Source organism: Crotalus tigris, unplaced genomic scaffold (genome assembly GCF_016545835.1).
Source record: "Crotalus tigris isolate CLP2741 ecotype Arizona unplaced genomic scaffold, ASM1654583v1 scf7180000024454.734221, whole genome shotgun sequence".
Lineage (NCBI taxonomy): Eukaryota > Metazoa > Chordata > Lepidosauria > Squamata > Viperidae > Crotalus > Crotalus tigris.
Genome location: NW_024100623.1, coordinates 271,401 through 292,403, shown reverse-complemented (window position 1 = coordinate 292,403; position 21,003 = coordinate 271,401). Strand labels below are relative to the sequence as shown.

Sequence of the window (21,003 nt, the reverse complement as noted above, 5' to 3'; positions counted from 1 at the left end):
GGAGCCTGCCAATTACATTCATAACCTGAGGATTCGTTGGAGTGAATGTGAAATGAATGTGAAAACTCCCGACACATGAGGTGTCTCAGGGTGGGGAAGGTCATGGGAGACCTAGTGATGGAACAGACCACCTGCTTAAGACTACCCAAGGCCTCCCTCGACCCACTGAGATACCTCATACTCTCCACAATTGCTTCCTCCCCCCATCCTGTCATGCCGGGTCTCCACAGTCACTGGGCCTGTGGAGACTCACCTTGCAAAGATCTAGCGAACTGTCTCCTCTCCAGCCTCTCTGCCGGAAGGTTTCTTTGCCTGCTCCTGTCACACCAAAAGTGGAGCGGGGAAAGAGGGATGAGCAAGCCCTCAGCTTCTGTGACTCACCGAGGCTGCCTGCTGCTTCTGGAGTGGTGCGCAGCCTCGGTGAGCCCCAAAGGCTTCCAGTCTCGGTGCAAAAAGCATTTACAAGCTGACGGGAGGCTTTGGGGCAGCGAAATCTCATTGCTTCAAGCCTCCCGTCGGCTTGCAAACGTTTTTCGCGCAGAGACCGGAAGCTTCTGGGGGCCGTGCTCTCAAGGGACTTCAAGCCTTCATCCACTTTTGCAGAGAATGGGAGCCTGAAGCCCCATCAGATCATGGTCCCCCGAGAAGCTTCCAGTCTCTGTGCGAAAAACCTTTGCAAGCCAACGGGAGACTTGAAGCAACATGAGGTCGTCTTTTTGCCCTGAGACTGGAAGCCTTTGGGTAGACTCACTGAGACTGCCTGTCACTCCAGAAGTGGCAGGCAGCCTCGTGAGTCAGGGAAGCCAAGCAGGGCACACTCGTCCCGCTCTCCCTCTGCTCTCACTGCTCCATTTTTGGAGCGCCAGGAGCAGGCAAAGAAACCATGCCAGGGAGGCTGGAGGAGGAGACACCTTGCTAGATCTTTGCAAGGTAAGTCTCTATAGGCCCAGTGCTTCTGGAGACCTGGCCGAGGCAGAGCGAATGTTGCAATGCCTCTGCGGTCATTCACAAGGGTGAACGACTGCTGTGGTGCTACAACATTTGTAATCTCGGCACTGTGTCATGAGGACTTGGGGAGGTTATGTCGTAACTTGGAAAGGTCACTAAGTGAACTGTTGTAACTCAAGGATTACTTGTACTGAGCTGCATGTGAAAGCTTATTGGCAAGCATTGCAACAACTGTGAATACAAAGTATTCTGCAGTAATAGGTTTTCTATCCTACCAATTTGACAGCCACATTCCGAACCCGTTGTAGCTTCCCAGTTGTCTTTGAAGGCAACTCCTCTCTTTACAATAATTCAACTTTCTGAAAAGGGTGTGAGTAACACCACAGAATCTTTCTGGTTGATTGGCTTTTATAACTAGAAATAAGATTGAGAAGGTTCCTTTGATTATGTGGGCATATATGGATTGATATATACTGACATTCTGTTTGTCCGATTGGTACATTTTTGTTCATAAAATAGCTGGATTGAGTTGAAAGGGTGTTATATTGCAAATTAAAGCGAAGCTATTACTGATATGTTGTTTGCGCAAAAATAAAATAATAATAAAAGAAATACCCAAGACTGCATCAGAACACTGACTTTATTATTAGGTCAGTTCAGAAAGCTACACAAATGTGCAAAACATCAGAAAATCTTAAGCATAATATTTTTTACTTACATTTGTTTCGCCATTTTCTTAATATTTGAAGATTTCATCGTTTGCCCAGTCTTAGTCTGGAAAAAAAAATACCAGTTTTCTTCTTAGTCTGCAGTCCTTTATTTGCCTGTTCCCGCCCCATCCCTCTGACTTTGGCCCATGTTCATTTTGCTTTCTGGTTTGTCTTCATAGTACTGTATTACTATATCTGCCCTTCACCACATCTTCATTGTTTTGTTTTGAAGATGATGTTGCTATTTGTAAGCTGAAATCATAAGTACCTAGTTCAAGCCACAGTAATAAAAAAATATGAAACCTGTCTCCCAGTGCAAATCCCACCATGCCTTCTATATACATCAGGATGTCAGGATGAATATTTCATTATTCCACCCACCTACTCCTTTGCCCTACCAATGCATTTGGCCCAGATGAATTCCCCTTTCACAGCAAAATTTGCATACTCTCTTGACAAATCAGTCCAAATATGTCAAACAGAATCATTATAAATTGTCAATCCCTGAAATTCCAGAGGTTCTTTTTAAAAAATAAAAAAAATCTACCCTATAAAATAATTGTGGAAACATAATATTTAAGATTTTTTTCTGTTTTATATTCCTGAAATTTCTTTGGTGCTACTGACAAGAGAAGAGCAATTCTTACTGGCTGCTGCTTTTTGGTGGCCCACATCAGCATGTTTGTTATGTGAATGTTCCTAGTGAATTGTCTGTGATTAGTTTTATATATTTAAATTTCAGGAAATGTCTCTACATTGCTCTAAGTCAGGGGTAGGCAACCTTGGCAGTTTTATGACTCGTGGACTTCAACTCCCAGAATTCCTGAGTAGCCCATGCTGACGGGAAAGGGAGAGGTTTCCAAGCTGAGCCATGCTGGCTCAGGAATTCTGGGAGTTGAAGTCCACGAGTCATAAAACAGCCAAGGTTGCCTACCCCTGCTCTAAGTTTTCTTTTTCTTTTTTTCTTTCTTTTTCTTTTTTTTTTTTTGTAAATTTTGGATAGCAACTCATGCATCTGATGTGCATCTGAGTCCACTTTGTGTTGGGGCAAATGTATTTAATCTTTCAGGTGCCATGGAACTGTTGGATATATAGACCTACAAGCTTTTGCACCATTTTTGTTCCCCTGTCTCCAGGTAGTGGTGAATGCACTGGTAGGAGCCATACCCTCGATTATGAACGTGCTTCTTGTTTGTCTTATTTTCTGGCTAATTTTCAGCATCATGGGTGTAAATCTGTTTGCTGGTACATTCTTTGAATGTGTTAATAAAACAGATGGAGTAAGGATTTCACATTTAATCGCCCCGTTTAAAAATGTCTGTGTGACTTTAGAATATGCCAGATGGAGAAATGTTAGAGTCAACTTTGACAATGTTGGAGCTGGATATCTCTCTCTTCTTCAGATTGTAAGTAACTATCACTTTGATACTAGCAATAACTTTCCATCTATACTAGGTTTCATAGAAAAAATGGAAACAAATGGAGCCATTAGCCCAGGGGTAGGCAACCTTGGCTCTTTTATGACTTGTGGACTTCAACTCCCAGAATTCCTGAGCCAGCATGGCTCAGCTTGAAAAGCTCTCCCTTTTCCCTCAGCATTAGCTGGCTCAAGAATTCTGGGAGTTGAAGTCCACGAGTCATAAAAGAGCCAAGGTTGCCTACCCCTGCATTAACCAAACCTTATCAATTGATATCCCTATTTTCAAGCAAGCAATATTTAGCATATAGGAACAACATATCAACAGAGCATTTTGTTTGGCAGAGTTTTTGCTGTATCTTCACCATTTTTGTCAAAGGGAAGCCATTGAACTGATCCAGATCAGTACATTCAGTGACTTGTGTAAAATAGCCATGACTCACCATTTCAGTTCTTCCATTCTAACATATTTATGCTTTGCTTCCACATCATTCTTCTTTAAGAAGGAAACATGTAAAAATGAGTACTGGTTGTTAAAAATAAGGATAGTAAAGAACTATGTGGAAAGTCCATCCCAGCAATGCTAAATATATTGGCATTTGCATTAGTCACTATTGCTGGCCATCTTATGCAGGTATCAAATGCTAAATTATAAAATTGCAGAAAATTTACTTGGCCCTTAAACTTAGTTCAGGGTCATTTGTACACTAGCACAGTTCTTTATTCTGAAGCTTTTCATTTCATTCCAAATAGGTGTTTTCATTTTGAAGTCTAGGTTGCATCCATTGTTCTGTTAATGGAACAGCATCTGCTATATATCAACACTGATACTTTTTTTTATAGGCTACCTTTAAAGGATGGATGGAAATAATGTATGCTGCTGTTGATTCAACAGGAGTAAGTATACAATGACAAATCTCCATGTGCTCATAATAAGTAGATTTTGTTTTGCTTTCAGATTATATAAAGGAACATTACCAAATTAATGTTACTGCTTTCAATCAGATCCATTCAGTAGCCAGATGCTTTGAAGATCTTTCTTGTACATCAGAGGTTTGGTCTCTAGATGTCACAAGATAATCTGGAGTTTAGAAGACTTAATTCATTAGGACTAAGCAGCAGAAAGTTGACTTTGACTATCCTCTAATTCATCTAAAATGAATTCTCAGTCTTCTTCTCTCCAGTATTTACTATTGAAGAGAATAACATAAAGAAAGCTGATACCAGATTCTTCCATTATTGCAGCAATTTATCCCATACTGGTTCATTTATAGAATTATGTTATCGTAATTCCAGGTGGACCTCTTTCGACATTAGTTTGCTGATTCTAATGTCACCCAACATATTTTCCTCATATTCCTCATAGTTTGGCCTAGCAGTTAAGGCAGCAGCCTAAAAATCCAGAGACCAGATGTTCTAGTCCTGCCTTAGATATGAAAGCTGGCTGGGTAACTTTGGGACAGTCATTCTACCGTAATCCATGGCTAAGACAAACTGGTCAGTCAATTCCTGTCACAACCAATGGATCAAGACTCAGTTGATCCAAAAAAAGTGGAAGCTGCATGTGTGAGAAACTGTTAGGAAGGAAAAAAATGATAAATTCTGTAAATTATTTCATTGTTCCTTTATTGTGATATACAGCAAATATTGAGCAAACAAATTCTTTATCATTCCTGAAAGCTCATTGGATAATATTGTCCCATGCCTCCTTGTTTTATAGGTAGAAAAGCAACCCCAGTATGAGCATAACTTGTATATGTATCTTTACTTTGTCGGATTCATTATATTTGGTTCATTCTTCACTTTGAATCTATTCATTGGCGTCATCATTGATAATTTCAACCAACAAAAAAAGAAGATAAGTATTCATTAGTATCTGCTAATGTTTTTATTGGTTGTGTTTTTATAATGGATGATTTTAATATTTTTCAATATTTTTTATGTTGTAAGCTGCCCATAGCCATTAGATACAAGATGGGCGTCAAATAAGTTTCATAAATAAATAAAATTAAATAATTAGTTTTCACTTCAATATACTAATTGTTATAACGTCCTACAACATTGAGAAGGCTGTCTACAATTGACATAATTGTATGTCTCTGGAAGAATAAATTTTCATAGATATTTGTTGATACTATTTATCTTTTCATAGCTAACATTTTGGAATATTAAATGGCAAAAATTCAATATTCAAGTGATCTTTTCAGTATTTGTAATGAAATTAAAAATGTATTCCATTTTATGTTGTTGCATAGAAAATCGGGGGCAAGCACTTTTCAAGATTTTCAGAAAGCTCCTTTTCTCTCATCTCCCTTGTTGTTTTACATACAGCCCATTAAATTACTAAAAAAAGTTGAATCTCTGACTACTACTTTTAAAATATTTATTTTTTAAAATTCTTTTTTTTACTAAAAGTTTTACAAATTTAATACAATATAACCCAAACCCCTCCCACCCCTTCCCCCCTCCCCCACTTCCCAGAGCTGATTACAGGGTAACAAATGAACAATCATAATCTAATAAACATTACCTGACTATACTATCAATCAATCTATAACATACTTTAACTCCTTTTCGAAATAAATGTTAACTAATTAAAAACAAAAATATAACATAATTAAACCATAACACTAAAAATAATATAAATTCAACCATATTAAACTATTAATAATAATCTAAAATCTACTCATAAACAAGATAATACTTTTCAGTCTCATATTTCTCTTGAATATAATCAATCCATCTTCTCCATACCGAAATATATTTTTCTTGTGAATGGTCCTTCAAATAGGCAGAGATTTTCGCCATTTCTGCTAAGTTAGACACCTTAAGTATCCATTCTTCCATAGTAGGCAAAGAGTTTTTCTTCCAATATTGCCCCACCAATAATCTTGCAGCTGTTATAAGATTCAGCATCAAATTAATTTCTTTAACATCAAAATCAACCATAATACCCAACAAAAATAATTGTGGAGTAAATTTTATCTTTCTCTTAAAAATCTTTTGAATATTCCACCAAATCTTGATCCAAAAAGCTTTTATATCTCTACAAGTCCACCAAATATGGAAATAGGTTGCATCTAAACTTCCACATCTCCAACATTTGGGCTGTAAATTAGGATATATGCGGGACAACTTTTGGGGATCCAAATGCCATCTATAAAATTATTTTTTAAAATTCTTAATTCTATTTTGGGATATAGCCATTTTATCCAACAAAATAAGACACTTTAAGATTTATATAAAATCCTCAGCTGAAAGTAGTTATACAATAGTAGCTTAACAATATAAACCTAAATCATACGGTAACAGATTAAGAAAGGTCAACAACTAAAGTTCCCAATATTAATTTTGCCTGCTACACAGCAGCTAGATTCTAATGCTTTCATTAAGCCAGGGACCCCAACCCCCGGTCCATGGACCAGTACCGGGCCACGGCATGCCAGCAACTGGCCCGCACAAACAAGCAAAGGCCCATCCGCGGGATGCAGGCAGCACACAAAATCACGCTCCCTCCAGTCCTCAGAAAAACCTCTCTCCATGGAACCGGTTCCTGGTGCCCAAAAAGTTGGGGGCCTCTGCATTCAGCCATCCACCACATTTAGCACACCTTATCCAGCTGGCATGGCCAGCAAATAGCAATAGCATTTAGACTTATATACCGTTTCACAGTGCTTTATAGCCCTCTCTAACCAGTCTACACAGTCAGCATATTGCCCCCAACAATCTGGGGCCTCATTTTTCTTCAGCAACATATATTAGATTTTTGGCCCCCAGATAATTACTTTCCATAGGTATATATAGCTGTACCGTGACTTACAACACTTCACTTAGTGATCATTCAGAGTTAACAATGGCAATGAAAAAAGTGACTTACGACCATTTTTCACTTATGACCATTTTTACAACCATTGCAGCATCTCTCATGGTCACATGTTCAAAATTCAGATGCTGGGCAACTGACTCATATTTATGAAAATTGCAGTATCTCAGGGTCATGTGATCACCTTTTGCAAACTTCTGACAAGCTAAATCAATGGGGAAGCCATGTTACCACCGCAGTGATTCATGTAACAGAAATGTTGGGCTTAGTTATGGTTGTAAGTCGAGGACTATCTGTACATTGAATTATTTGTGCCATTTTAATTCCGTTATATCCGATTGGAAACATTTTTTGGAACTCGTTGCTATCCCTTATTATTCTATCTATCCTGAATAATATAGTATTAAAGTACATTTTGCCCCTTTTATGTTCTATGTTATCTCCAGAACATTTTATGAAAACATAATAACCATTAGTTGCAATAGAAATACTTGAAAAATTCCACTGTTCCACATTCCTTCATTCAGAGAATTTGTCATAGCCCTGTTTTAGTTGGTTAGTAGAATTTCAAGGGAAGAACTTGCCTTCTTATCCTGTGATCACTTAGTTTATTGAGGAAATAGTTAACTGATTTCTTTCAAAGCCTTTTTAAAGTACCATGTACAGTTTTGTCCTTGTGAGGTAAATGGTTATAACCATTTTGTTTTACTTTTTTACTTAGGAGGTCAAGATATTTTTATGACAGAAGAACAAAAAAAATATTATAATGCCATGAAAAAATTGGGATCCAAAAAGCCACAGAAACCTATACCCAGGCCATCAGTAAGAATGCCTCGTTATTTATTTAACTGGGTAAAACAAATAGATAGGAATAAAACACTTTGTTTAATTGAAATAAAAATGTATCCTTTTTATCAATAACTGAAAAAGTAACTTAGTAAATGAATTTCCAATCCTTCAGGAAATAATAACAAATTGGGTTTTTTTCTCTTTTAGAATAAAATACAAGGCTTTGTTTTTGATATTGTAACCAAACAAGCCTTTGACATCGGCATCATGGTTCTTATCTGTCTTAACATGGTCACTATGATGGTGGAAACAGCTGACCAGGACCCTTCCATAGAAGAAATTTTATATTGGATTAATTTGATTTTCATTGTCATTTTTACTGGGGAGTGTCTCCTGAAATTGATTGCTCTCCGTTACTATTATTTCACTATTGGCTGGAATATATTTGATTTTGTGGTTGTCATATTCTCCATTGTAGGTAAGAAACTTTTGAAGTAAAACCAGATTAAATTGTCTTTTGAATATTTTGGACATTTGATATAAATTACTAAGCACTGATGATGACATACCCGGTATTCTTGGCTTCACATTTTACAAAGCCTGTTTGTATTATTAATTTGTATATGATAAATTGTTAAAGCATTATATTACCTCAGAGATCATAGAAAGTACTTTCATGTGATTTCATGTACAGATGAAAAACACTATTCTTAGTGCAAGGCATAATTAATTGGTGAATTTATTTCTATAGATGATGGATGCTCTCTGAGATAGCTTTTATGCTTTGTTTTCTTTGAGTAAACAAATATATTTATTCATTTATATTATGAAAATACACAGTTTAACATTCATATTTCTAAGAAATTATCACAAATAGACTGTAATAAAATGCTAGAATTTTTTCTTTTTTAAGTATAGAAAAAGAGGTTAAAATGTTTAAATAGTTAATATGCCAGAAAAGAGCCTGTATTAAATAAGTAGATAACTATAATTTACTTAATTATAATCCTAAAATTATAATTAGAACCTTCCTGTTTTAAACATGGAAGCCCCTTTCCTCAGGATCCTACTTAAAGACCAAATGCAATTCTAAGCTCTCAGAATTCATGGATCTCTGTGCAACACTCTGAATAAAAACGAGTTGCATAGGTCGTGTGCTATGCATAAAAAATGTTTTATTTTCTGATAGTTCTTTCATTTTTGCTAAAAAAAATGATTCATTTTTGTGCACAGGATACGTTGACTTAGTGTCCTATTCCTGTTTTCTGTCATATGACTTAGAAAAGAGGGATAGAGCCAATTTCAGATAAAATAAGTCATAAGGATGTTATTTCATCCTAATTTAAAGTTATGGTAATATACCCTCCTGATTTAAAGTTATAATAATACATAATAAATGTATGAAAATATAACTATACAATTTTAACTCATGGTGATTTTTTTTTTTTTTTGTAGGTATGTCCCTGTCACAGATCATTGAGAAATACTTTGTGTCCCCCACTTTGTTTCGAGTGGTCCGACTTGCCAGGATAGGTCGAGTTCTGCGTCTAATCAAGGGGGCAAAGGGAATCCGCACCCTGCTTTTTGCCTTGATGATGTCTCTCCCTGCCTTGTTCAACATTGGTCTCCTCCTTTTCCTGGTCATGTTCATCTACGCTATATTTGGAATGTCCCAATTTGCCTATGTTAAAAGAGAAGCTGGGATTGACGACATGTTCAATTTTGAAACTTTTGCTAACAGCATGATCTGCCTGTTTCAAATTACCACTTCTGGTGGTTGGAATGCACTGCTGTTGCCTATTCTCAACAAGGAGCCAGACTGTGACCCTAAAAGGGTTCATCCAGGAAGCTCAGTTGAAGGAGACTGTGGCAATCCTTCCGTTGGGATTTTCTTCTTCGTCAGCTACATTATCATCTCATTTTTAGTTGTAGTAAATATGTACATTGCTGTCATTTTGGAGAACTTCAGCGTGGCTACTGAAGAAAGTGCTGAACCGCTAGGGGAAGATGACTTTGAGATGTTCTATGAGGTCTGGGAAAAGTTTGATCCAGATGCAACACAGTTTATAGAGCTCAGCAAACTTTTTGATTTTGCTGCCTCACTAGAGCCCCCTCTGCTAATACCAAAACCAAACAAAGTTCAGCTAATTGCAATGGACCTGCCCATAGTGAGTGGTGACAGAATCCACTGCCTTGATATCTTATTTGCCTTTACAAAGCGTGTTTTGGGTGAAAGCGATGAAATGGATGCCCTTCGTGTGCAAATGGAAGATCGGTTCATGGCTGCTAATCCCTCAAAAGTCTCCTATCAACCAATTACAACTACCCTGAAACGGAAACTTGAGGAGGAATCAGCTAAGGTTATTCAGAGAGCCTTTAGGCATTATCACCTAAGGAAACCAGTGTTCAAAAAATCGTACTTATATAAGGATGGGGATGTTTTTCCCTCCAAAACTGAAATGGCTTTTGATAAATTAAGTTTGAGCTTAGCTCTGGAAAAGACAGAAAGAACCTCCTCCACAACTTCCCCTCCTTCCTATGATAGTGTAACAAAACCAGACAAATATGAACAAGAAAAGTCAGAAAAAGAAGAAAAAGGTAAAGATGACAAGGATTACAGAAAATAATCCCGAAGCAGACCTATAATTCTGTCTACACCAACTTGTTTACAGCATCAGAAAAGTAGTACTGATACTAACAGGAATCATGCTGAAAGCTTATGCCAAACTACCATTTCTACTATATCAACATAATATATTCATGCATCCAAGGTACTTATAATTTTATTGTTGACTGCATAGTATGGTAACAGACTTATGAGGACAAAATCAATTCTTCTTACCAGCTCGCACAGATGAAGAGGATTCACAAAATTACTATAGGCTGTAAGAATGAATTAGCATTTGTGTGCGCGCGCGTGTGTGTGTGTGTTAACAACAACCAAAAATTATTCCTTTGCTGCAATAATTGTATCCGATGTGTGCACCTCAATTGCCATTTATTTCATGTTTGACAAAATTGTTAGTACAATTGTACTTCTGTTCACAAATCATTGTCTGTGATGATGTCCAGCAACAGAATTGATTTTTCAGATACGTTTATATATATATACACACACATACATATATATTTAACTTTATTACTGATAATAAAGATAGGATCATTGGAGAACTTAACCACTGTAGGCTTAAAACTTTTGTCAGATATTTGTAGGCTTGTCCAAAGTTATCTGCAAGATCCTTCAGACCTGCAAATTTCACCCTGAAAAAAAAAATTATTGTCCAGCTTTGTTTACTAAAAACTGAGCCTAGGATAGAAACGAGGGTACCGGAGTTCCTCCCCCATCATTGTGCAAGGACAGCCAGCAGCTTGACCTACCAATCTTCTTTATTGGCTGTTGCTGATTCCCGACTTTATTTGCAGTTTATCACTGTTCAGGCCATTGGCTGTTTGAATGTAGCTAACATCTGCTCACCTTTAAAGAAACTGGTAGCTTCTTTAAGAATATAGGCCAGTGATGGCGAATCTTTTAGAGACCGAGTGCCGAAACTGCAACCCAAAACCCACTTATGCATCGTCGGGTGCCGGGTGGGTGTGGCCCATTGGGTGGGCATGGCTGCAGTGGTGACGGCAGACTGGGTGGGACTAAAAAGTTCAATCAATCAATTTCAACTTTGCAAGATCTTTTTTTTTCCGCAAAAAGTTGAAATTGACTGATTGATTGAACCTTTTTTTTTGTACATGGTGGTGGAGGCCTAAAGCAAAAAGGTTTATAAAAAAAAACCCAGCTGAAGGCCTAGGACTGGGGCGACGGTGCGCATGCCCACAGAGAGGGCTCTGAGTGCAACCTCTGGCACCCGTGCCATAGGTTCGCCACCACTGATATAGACTACTGTCTGGCACAACTTGAATACTAAATGGAGCTCTGTGGGATTTTCTCTTCCAAAACAATCTGAATTAGCTGCTACATGGATTATCAATTCTGACTTTTTTAAATAGTTCTTCATGTTTTGGCAATTCTTCTAGCTTCTCAACTTCTACTGGTTTCCGTTTTCTGTTTGTCTGTATACATACAAATATTCATATTGTAGAAGAGGAATGTGTTCGGAGGTGATAGTTCCTTAGGGGGAAAAGTCTTGACCCCTGTGAGATATGGTACATAAGAATGCAAAAGCCAAATGGATTTTGCATTCTCATATGTATTCTCCTGTAACTACTTCTACATGGAAAAAAAAACTATTAAAATAATCAAAAATAAAATGCACATATTCTAAAATTCAGTACTATGGCACAGAATGTATGCATTGCATTTGATGGTAAGACTAGCTCTTACCATTTGTTCATGGATTCACTGCTTGATTTGATTCATTCATTCATTCTAAAATTATATGGCAAACTACAATAGGGTCCAGCAATTTAAATACTTATAATGGCATTTTATGAGCTATCCCAAGTCTCTAGAGCAGTGGTTCTCAACCTGTGGGTCGGGACAACCATTTCACGGGGGTCGCCAAACAAGGCTGTCCGCCATTTTTTCCCCCTTTTATTTGGCCATGCCCCTGGCACCCAGTGATGTATAAGTGGTTGGGGGTCATCACAACATGGGGAACTGTATTATGGGGTCGCGGCATTAGAAAGGTTGAGAACTACTGCTCTAGAGCATTAGGTATCCCTTGAATTTATTTCGCCAGTTAGTTTACTGGTATTTTCAAACATGTACAGATAACAGATTTGCATGAAGGCATGCTCTACTTCCTAGCCCATGCATGATGGAAAAGTAAGCAACTACCAGTAACAAGGAGCCATGACTTGTCCAAATTTCAGGGTTGCATAAGTTCGTAATTTTTACCTATTCATGCTATATAATACAAGAAAGCTTTTATACAATTTATATTGTATAGGTAAGCTGAATCAAATAACATGGTGATTTTTCTTCTTTTATTGTGAATGTTCATATTTGAATTAGTATATTTCACAATTTCTTTATGTGGATCATAATTGCTTTTATGTTTTTGTTTTTTTATTGTTTTTTATTTATGTTTAAGCCATCTAGAGCCTTCTAGAGTAGGCAGCTATAGCAATCTTAATAAATTAAGTGAAATAAACCAAAATAATTATACATTTGGCTTATTTAAATATGTCATTTCTTTTTTCTTGCAAACTAGCTCTAGAATTATTGGATATAAGCCTAGCTCTCAAAAGATTAGTGAATAATTATCATCACTATTTGAAAGAGAATTGTTCAACACATCTACAGCTGCAAAGGTTCTAGGTTAATTTCTTAAATATTTTTATAGATTGAAAATGCCCACTCAATAAACAGAGCGCTTGTGTCTAGAAAAAGTGCAAATGTCAGGAACTACCTTAGGAAAGGTATTCCACTTAACTTTCTCACATAGGAGAAAGGAAGACTTTCTTCCCATGACACATGTGGAAGCTTTTAAAAAATAATTGAGATTTTTGGAAAATACTGTTTATCCTCTGCAGATCTGGTAAATTATACAGTTGTTGAATGCTCGTTACTGTAGTTGGGTGAAGATTTTTTTTTAAAAGATCACTTAATAGTTTTTTGTATACTCCTTGTCACTTTCAGATAAGAGCTTTGTCACCTTACTTACCTTATAGGGGAAACATAGAGAAAATCCTAAATTAATTGAACATGCCATGCTTGGAATTGGGGCTGCTATATACCGTATATTCCGGAGTATAGGGCGATCCGGCGTATAAGACAATCCCCGAGTTCGACGCCAGGTCGCAAGACGATTGACGCCGAGTCGCAAGACGATCGACGCTGAGTCGCATGCCTAGAAAGTCATCTTATACGCCGGAAACTACCGGTATTTCCGGCATATAAGACTGACGCCAAGTCGCATGCCTAGAAAGTCATTTTATACGCTGGAAACTACCTTATTTCCGGCGTATAAGACGACTCGGCGTATAAGACGACCCCCGAGTTCGGAGGCTGTTTCAGCATTCTCAAAAGTCGTCTTATACGCTGGAATATACGGTATAATTTAGTAAAGTTCTATAAATTATTCTGATTAGAGTGATTTGGATTTTATTTACAGGATCTAGATCTTTTGGCGCAAAATACCTTTGTTGATAGGGGAAAACATGTGCCTGAGGCTAAAAGAAACTAGTTGAAGAGATATTCTATTTATATTTGATGCTGCATATAACTACTGTATAATTTTTACTAATTATTATATGATGTAATATTACTGTACTAACAAAATGTACTATGAGCATTATAATTGGGTTAAAATATAAATGCATAAAACTTTTTATAAAAGCATATTTTATATTATTTTTAATCACTTTGATTTGTCAGCTTGCAGTTGATATGCTTTATTTATTTGAACCGTTATTTTATAATACATTTTAACACGCCAATGGGGGTGGGGGGAGACGATCAGATTGTTATTGCTATATTTTGTGCCTGTACGTAGCAGTTTCAGTTAGAAAAAGTGAACAAATCTGAATGTGAAGTAATTGCAGATGAGTGATTTGCCTGTGAAAGGAGAGCTTTGGGTCTGTGATTTAATGAATGCTTGATTCTCATAGTACTTGCACAAACATTTGGGTCTTAAATTTCACTACGGCTACATCTGCTGCAGCATTCTTCTTGATCTGTACTGCATTTAGATACATCATAACTATAACTTGGTCCTCAGAGGCTGACTGAGTGTCCTTTTTCTGTAAGAACAAAATAGCAAAATGAAAACTAATGTATCTGGGCATCTTTGTTTTGTCTATTTCTTACAGAGGAATGAAGTAAACCTATTCTTTTACTTTGGCTATTGACTAATAATATATATTGATGAATTGCATGTAAAAGAATATTTTAGCATAAAGAACTATAAACCATCTTACTAACAAGCCAAAAGAATAAAGCTGATAATTTTTATCACGGATTAATTTTGTGCTTCTTTTACTTTAAAATTTCATTAAAGTAAAATAATGTTTCAGGATGGGGGACAGGATATTAAATGGTGAAACACACTAAAATAAGATCCAATTATTTACCCAGTTGGGCCCAGCTACATCAAGAGATAACAAAGATTCACATTTCTTAAGCATCAGCAGGGTATAATTCACAGATGAGAATGTGAAGCTCGGGTTTGAACTGTGGATCAATAGCACCAGTTTGTAGAGAAAAAGTACAAGAATAATGCAGACACTATTGCTCTTATATAAATCCAGTTGTGGTTTACTATGCCATTGTGACAATTTTCACCCTGCTAATACAAATGTTTTCACTTGTAATGTCTGTATTGCATGGAAGAAATGATTACAGCTTCTCAAACTATCACATAGAAACCATCTTGATCCAGAGATTAAGCGAAATTTTAAAGCCAAGGTAACACCAAAGCAAGATAATGTAACAATATCCAGAACTGGTATTCTTTCTTGAGGGGAGGATCAACCAGTCTCCTCCATGCTTCATTTTTGGTAAGCAATAAGGACATCCTTGTTTTCTTAACAGGTTGAAGCTTGTTGGCCTTTTTTTCCTTTGGAAGGCTTGATTTTGCACATTCCTAATCTTTTGATGTTTATTTTTATTTATATGCTGAATTTGTGAACTTACACCTCCAAGGTGATCTTTATACATTCTCTTAATATTCCCAGAAAAAATAATCTCTCATCTTTTTCCATTAATACAGAAGTATGTTTTCCTGAATTCAGCTATTCTCCTACAATATTTGTCCTGATATTATCAAATATTTTTACTCTGGTATGAGGCTTTTATCTAGTTTTTAGAGAGTTATGATCTCATGTATTATCTCTGGAACCTTTATGTGCAGTTAATATTCTTAATCATTGATATCAAACCCTTCACATTAATTTGCCAGCAAAGAATCCATTTAATTTATTTACCTGCTTTTCCCTGGACTTGCTAGATAAATCATAATGCTGAATTTTCTACTGCCCTATTCCCAAGTATGGCCCCATCCTCACTAGCCAAACACGTCCGTTCCAGTTGTTCTGTGGCAGTCTGGTAATTCATTATCTGTGCTCTTACCCAAGAAAATAAACCGCAATCCATGAAACAGAAGCAAAATAAAACCATGTACAGTATTTTGGGATAAAATTATGAAGCTTGGCATATTTGGACACTAAACAATTATATCGCTCCCAGTAATTAACATGTATTTCAGAAGACAGGAATGACAAATAGGTCCTCCAATTTTTTAATCCAATCAAGGAGAATATTCTTATGAATGTCACAAATAATGGTGAATGTGATGTTTGGCAGTAATATTGAATATTCTTGCTTTGACATCTTTATTCAAAAATGTAAAATAAAATGTAGCTTTACAGCAATCACACAAGTTTGTGACTCATGGAAGGTAATTGGTTTGATAGCTATGCTGCCAGCGCATCAAGCTGAAGATCTCTTAAAGGATTTTTGTTTAAGGACAAAATTCAACAATCCTTTGTCCAAACTATCTCCTTCCTTATGTTACTTACCTTTTTCTTACATTCTCTTACATCACTGAGAATATCATTTTGTTATTTAGATGTATTCTTCCTTTTCATCTTGAATATGGCATTGTTTTACCTAGATCAACATATATTCCTGCCCTTCCAAGGCATATCTAAAGATTATGGTCTTTTTGTCAGCAATCCTCCAAATGGAGAGCAGTAGCCATGAAATTTGTGAGGTGGTGACATACAGCTATGCCTTCTTCCAACCTGCCTTGTTCCCACGCAAGCATCAGACTTTCTTTAAAGCATTCCCTGACTGTAGTTCTGCTAGGCCAGGGCTTTTCAACCTTTTCATCCATTGTACCACTTTTAGGATATGGCAATATCCGAATACCACCAGTCACCTAGCAAGGTGTCAAAAACTTGACCAAAAAAAAAAAAAAGGAAAAAAGTGATAAAGTACAGGTAGTCCTCAACTTACAACAGTTCGCTTAATGACTGTTCGAAGTTAAAATGGCACTGAAAAAAGTGCCCCCCAAGCCACAGCCGAGCAAGACATCTGCCTGCCTGCCCGGCGATGCTCTTCCTCCTGTCCGAGGTTTTCATTGTTGTGAGCATTTCTGTTGAGGATTGGCAGCGGAGGTGGGGTGGGGGGTGTTTAGTTTTTATTCCACCCATCTGCTGGGTGGTTGCAGCAGGTTTTGGTCACTTCACATGACCCTGGGACCCTGGGACGTCATAAATATGAATCAGTTGCCAAGCATCTGAATGTAAATCACAAGACCCTGGAGCAACATTCCAGTTGATTGGTGCTTCTGGGCTCAGCAGAAGTACTAGGATCAGTGCTGAGCTCCAGTTGAAGCCTGGCGCTGATTCTGATGCTTCCACTGAGCCCTGACAGCCCCAAAGAAGTGCCGATCATCTGGAAAGCGGCACTGATCCTAGCACTTCTGCTGAGCCCTGACAGCCCTGCAGCTCCAGCCATCTCTTACTCAGGCTTGTGCAGTGCTGTCACCGGTTCAGCTCATTCCCCTCCCCCGCTACTTTTCTAGGATGGCTGCGTACCACCTGCCAGGTACCAATGTACCACAGGTGGTACCCGTTCCACTGGTTGAAAAGCCCTGTGCTAGGCAACTACATAGGCTCAATCTTTCACTATAGGCTAGATGTACATTCCCAGACACTTGAAAGGGCCAACTTATTTCAGTAATGTTATGGCACCTAAATGCTGCTCCAGGTAGGCAACTTTTTACTCACTTGTGTTAAGTCACAATGTTCACAATAAATAATTACTTAACTGTAACTGCTGTTCCTTGAGTTGTCATCAGTGAATTCACATCATCTGCCCTCCTATTTTGCTTGAAGTCATGTGTTCCTTCAGGTCCTTTCTGTCAAGCATTGGAGATTCTTAATCATCCAATCATGTGCTATATCAAACAGAAGGGGTTTCTGCCAAGTAATTCTGTTCTAAAATATTGCAAATGAGTCTCTGCCTCTATGTGTGCTTTCAGAGATGATCACTTCAAGAATTAGTTGCAGATAGAGTAATTAGTATTTTTTAAAAAAAAAAACATTAAACTAGCTATAGTCACCTGGTTTGTATATATAACATTAAATCATAAGAGGTTCAGAATTTCACGAAATAAATCACATTACAGACAGGGTGACCCATCCATAGTTTAAACTCAATTTTTCCACTGCATATCCAATATGCACCTTATGGTAATTTTTATACTATTCATATCATGAATCCCTATGTATGAAGAATCCTCTAGGAATGCCATGCTATTTCCTCTGGCTCAAATCCTCATCTAGTCACAAGAAACTATCAGTGTCAGAGCCAGACCCAATTGGTGTGATAGCAAGTCATTTTTTTCCTGCTAAAGAAAAAAAATATATTCTTTGCTGGAAAAAGCAAGTGATTGGGACATCTGGGAGACATGTTCAGATTCTGGTCATGGCAGAAACAACACAAAAAATCCTTGCCGTGTCTAGTATTAGCTGAAGTATCAGTAGTACTTTTTTAGTGCAGAACTCATTGATTTGGCAAAGCAAATCAGATTAAGTAGAAGTAGGTGAAGTGTTTTCCAAAAGCCCACAATCCTTGCTGCATCTAAACAATATTCCAAATCCATACACCATGGACTTCAGATCATAAAGTCTGGTTTCATGTAATAAACCCATGCAACTTGCATTTTGGCTTAGCCTAATGTGGGAAGCAAATCAAAATCATCCATATAGCATGTTCTCAAACATTACTTAACACATGAAACCATTCACAGCAAATGTGCATACACTAACATCTTCAGGTATAGTCAAACTTTTGGAGGCAGGCAGGAGATAACTATTACGATAGCAAACAACTGGAAAGAAATTTGATAAAAGCATGAAGATGTGCTTGTATTTCAATACTATCCATAACTCTGTTGATCTTTGCCATTATAAACAAGAAATACTCTTCTTCTCTTTCAAGGAATGAATTTATCTAATATTGGAGTTCCTATTGAGGCTTTTCTAACTGGTACATGTTTATATCCCATTAATCAATTTATGTCCCACACAACATTGCACTCTTATCAATTCTAAGGCTGGTTTTGTGCCTTTTATCCTTTACTTGGTCTTCTTTGTACTTAATCTTTTCTATTTACTCACTGTGCTCAACTGTCATTATTAGTTTTCAGATTATTTGCATTTTCAGCTATCAGAGTGTCATCAACATAACTCATGTGAAATTCGAAAGGATGCAAGACAAGGATGCCCACTGTCTCCACTGTTGTTTATTTTGGTGCTGGAAGTCCTGAATAGAGATATCAGGCAAGATGAGAAATTAAAAGGTATTAATGTTAAGGAGGAAGTTTATAAATCGAGGGCCTTTGCGGATGATTTGGTGATATTTCTGCAAGATCTAAAAAATAATACAGAACATCTGATGGGAAAACTAAATGAGTTTGGGTTCCTGGTTGGTTTCAAAATTAATAAACAGAAAACATCAATGTTGACTAAGGATATGACTGCACAGGATGGTGATATAGTGACTAAAAAGTCTGGTTTTAGGGTTGAGAAAAATGTGAAATATTTGGGGGTTAAGTTAACAAAATCAAACACAAACTTGTTCAAAAATAATTATGTGCCTCTCTGGAAAAGATTTATTAAGATGGGACAAATTGCATTTATCATTAGTGGGTAGAATTTCTGTGATTAAGATGAATGTTTTACAAAAGATGCTCTTCCTGTTTCAAACATTACCAATACTTGCAATTGATACTCTGTTTAAATAATGGCAGAGGGATATCTCTAAGTTTATATGGCGGGGGGGAGGGGAACCAAGAATTAGATATAAATTATTGCAAGATGCTAAGGAAAGAAGGGGTTTGGGCTTACCCAGTTTGAAACTGTATTTTGATGCTTGTTTGGTTTGGTTAAAAGAATGGGGGAACCTTCAAAATAAGAGGTTACTAGATCTAGAAGGCCATCAATTAAGGTTTGGTTGGCATGGTTGTGGTATGACAAATAAATGTTAAAATAAATGTTCATTTTAATAACCATTTTGAGAGTTTGGAATAAATATAAAATAAGTTTCTCTATGAAGGTGCCACTTTGGGTTTCCCCATAAGAAGCCTTTTTCAGAGAAGATGGTGATGAGACCAAATTGGTGGACCTATGGTAAAATAATATCTCTTAATTTGGGTGAACCTACCCTCAGATCCAATAGTCAGGCTGGTGGGGATCGTAGGGGCTGGTCTCCCTTGGGCCGTGGCTTGCGGGAGGGCTGGACTGGTCAGCGGAGCCTCCAGCGGGCCGCTCCCAGCAGGGATCCCGGGGCTTCCCCGGCAGCTCCACGGCCACGAGGCCCTGGCCGTGCTTCTCCCAGGGGGTGGGACACCTGGGTGCAGGGCCAATGAGGCGTCCTGCAGGAGATAAGTCCGAGAGAGAGAGAGAGAGAGAAGGGAAGCGAAAGTGCCTCTCTCTCTCTCTTTGCGAATGGCAGAGGAGGCTCCGGAGCTGCAGGTGATGGCTCCGGAGCCACGGGTTGCCGACCCGTGGGTTAGAGTATAAATCTGGATAAGTCTCATATTAAATGATCCAAAAAATCTGGTATTATTTGTTGATAGACTGCATTGTTCCCAAGTTGTGTCTCAGTTGTATCTTTCCTACGAAGGCAATATTAGTCCTTCTTTGTTTTTCTCCTGGATAGTTAGCAGTACAATATTTTGAATGAAAGTGTCCAATTCTAACCCATTTCAGTTCACTGTTCCCTAAGATATCAAATTATAGCTGATTGTCTTTCAGTGTGTCTAGCTTTCCTATATTCATGCTTATGTTGTGTTCTCACTGTAATTATGTCAACGCTTTGAATTTTTCTGTATGGCAACATCAGCAACTGGATGTCCCAAAGGTTTTGCCTAGCTGCATCATAAAGACAAATAGTATTTTGAAATACCTTCTGTTCTTTCTCAATAGCATGTTGAATGCCTTCCAACATGTGGGACCCATCATCTTGTCATCAATCACTTTATTTTGTCCAGCCACATGATCTTCTGGTAAAATATTGACATGGTTTCTACTGAGCAGTATAAATTGATGCCTTTGCCATTGTCCCTAAAGCGATCTTCCTCCTTCAGCATCTTCCAATATAGATAATTGCTTGCTTTAACGGGGCACCTGGGATGATCTTTACACCTTGAATGAGCCTGCGGAGATTCTTACGTACTCTTGACATATTCTCCCAGCTTGTCACTCATCCCTTCCAGTAACACATAAACACACATGACATGAAGAGGCAGCATAGCAGGACTTATGGAGGGGGACAAATCATGTATATCAGGGGTGTCAAACTGCCAGCCCATGGGCCAGATGCGTCACCAGGAAACTGTGCCCACCCCATT

General features: G+C 37.6%; 1 protein-coding gene across 3 annotated transcripts in view; it reads left to right on the top strand.

Moving 5' to 3' along the window:
• Positions 1–11,317, top strand: part of LOC120303065 (sodium channel protein type 2 subunit alpha-like) — a 121,311-nt gene extending 109,994 nt beyond the window's left edge. For all 3 annotated transcript variants that reach the window (XM_039332200.1, XM_039332201.1, XM_039332202.1), the window contains 6 exons: positions 2,795–3,064; positions 3,919–3,972; positions 4,796–4,933; positions 7,616–7,720; positions 7,895–8,165; positions 9,143–11,317. In XM_039332200.1, coding sequence (XP_039188134.1) covers positions 2,795–3,064; positions 3,919–3,972; positions 4,796–4,933; positions 7,616–7,720; positions 7,895–8,165; positions 9,143–10,314 — 2,010 coding nt within the window. In that variant the 3' untranslated portion in view covers positions 10,315–11,317. The remainder of the gene's footprint in view (positions 1–2,794; positions 3,065–3,918; positions 3,973–4,795; positions 4,934–7,615; positions 7,721–7,894; positions 8,166–9,142) is intronic.
• The last annotated feature ends 9,686 nt before the right edge of the window (positions 11,318–21,003 follow it).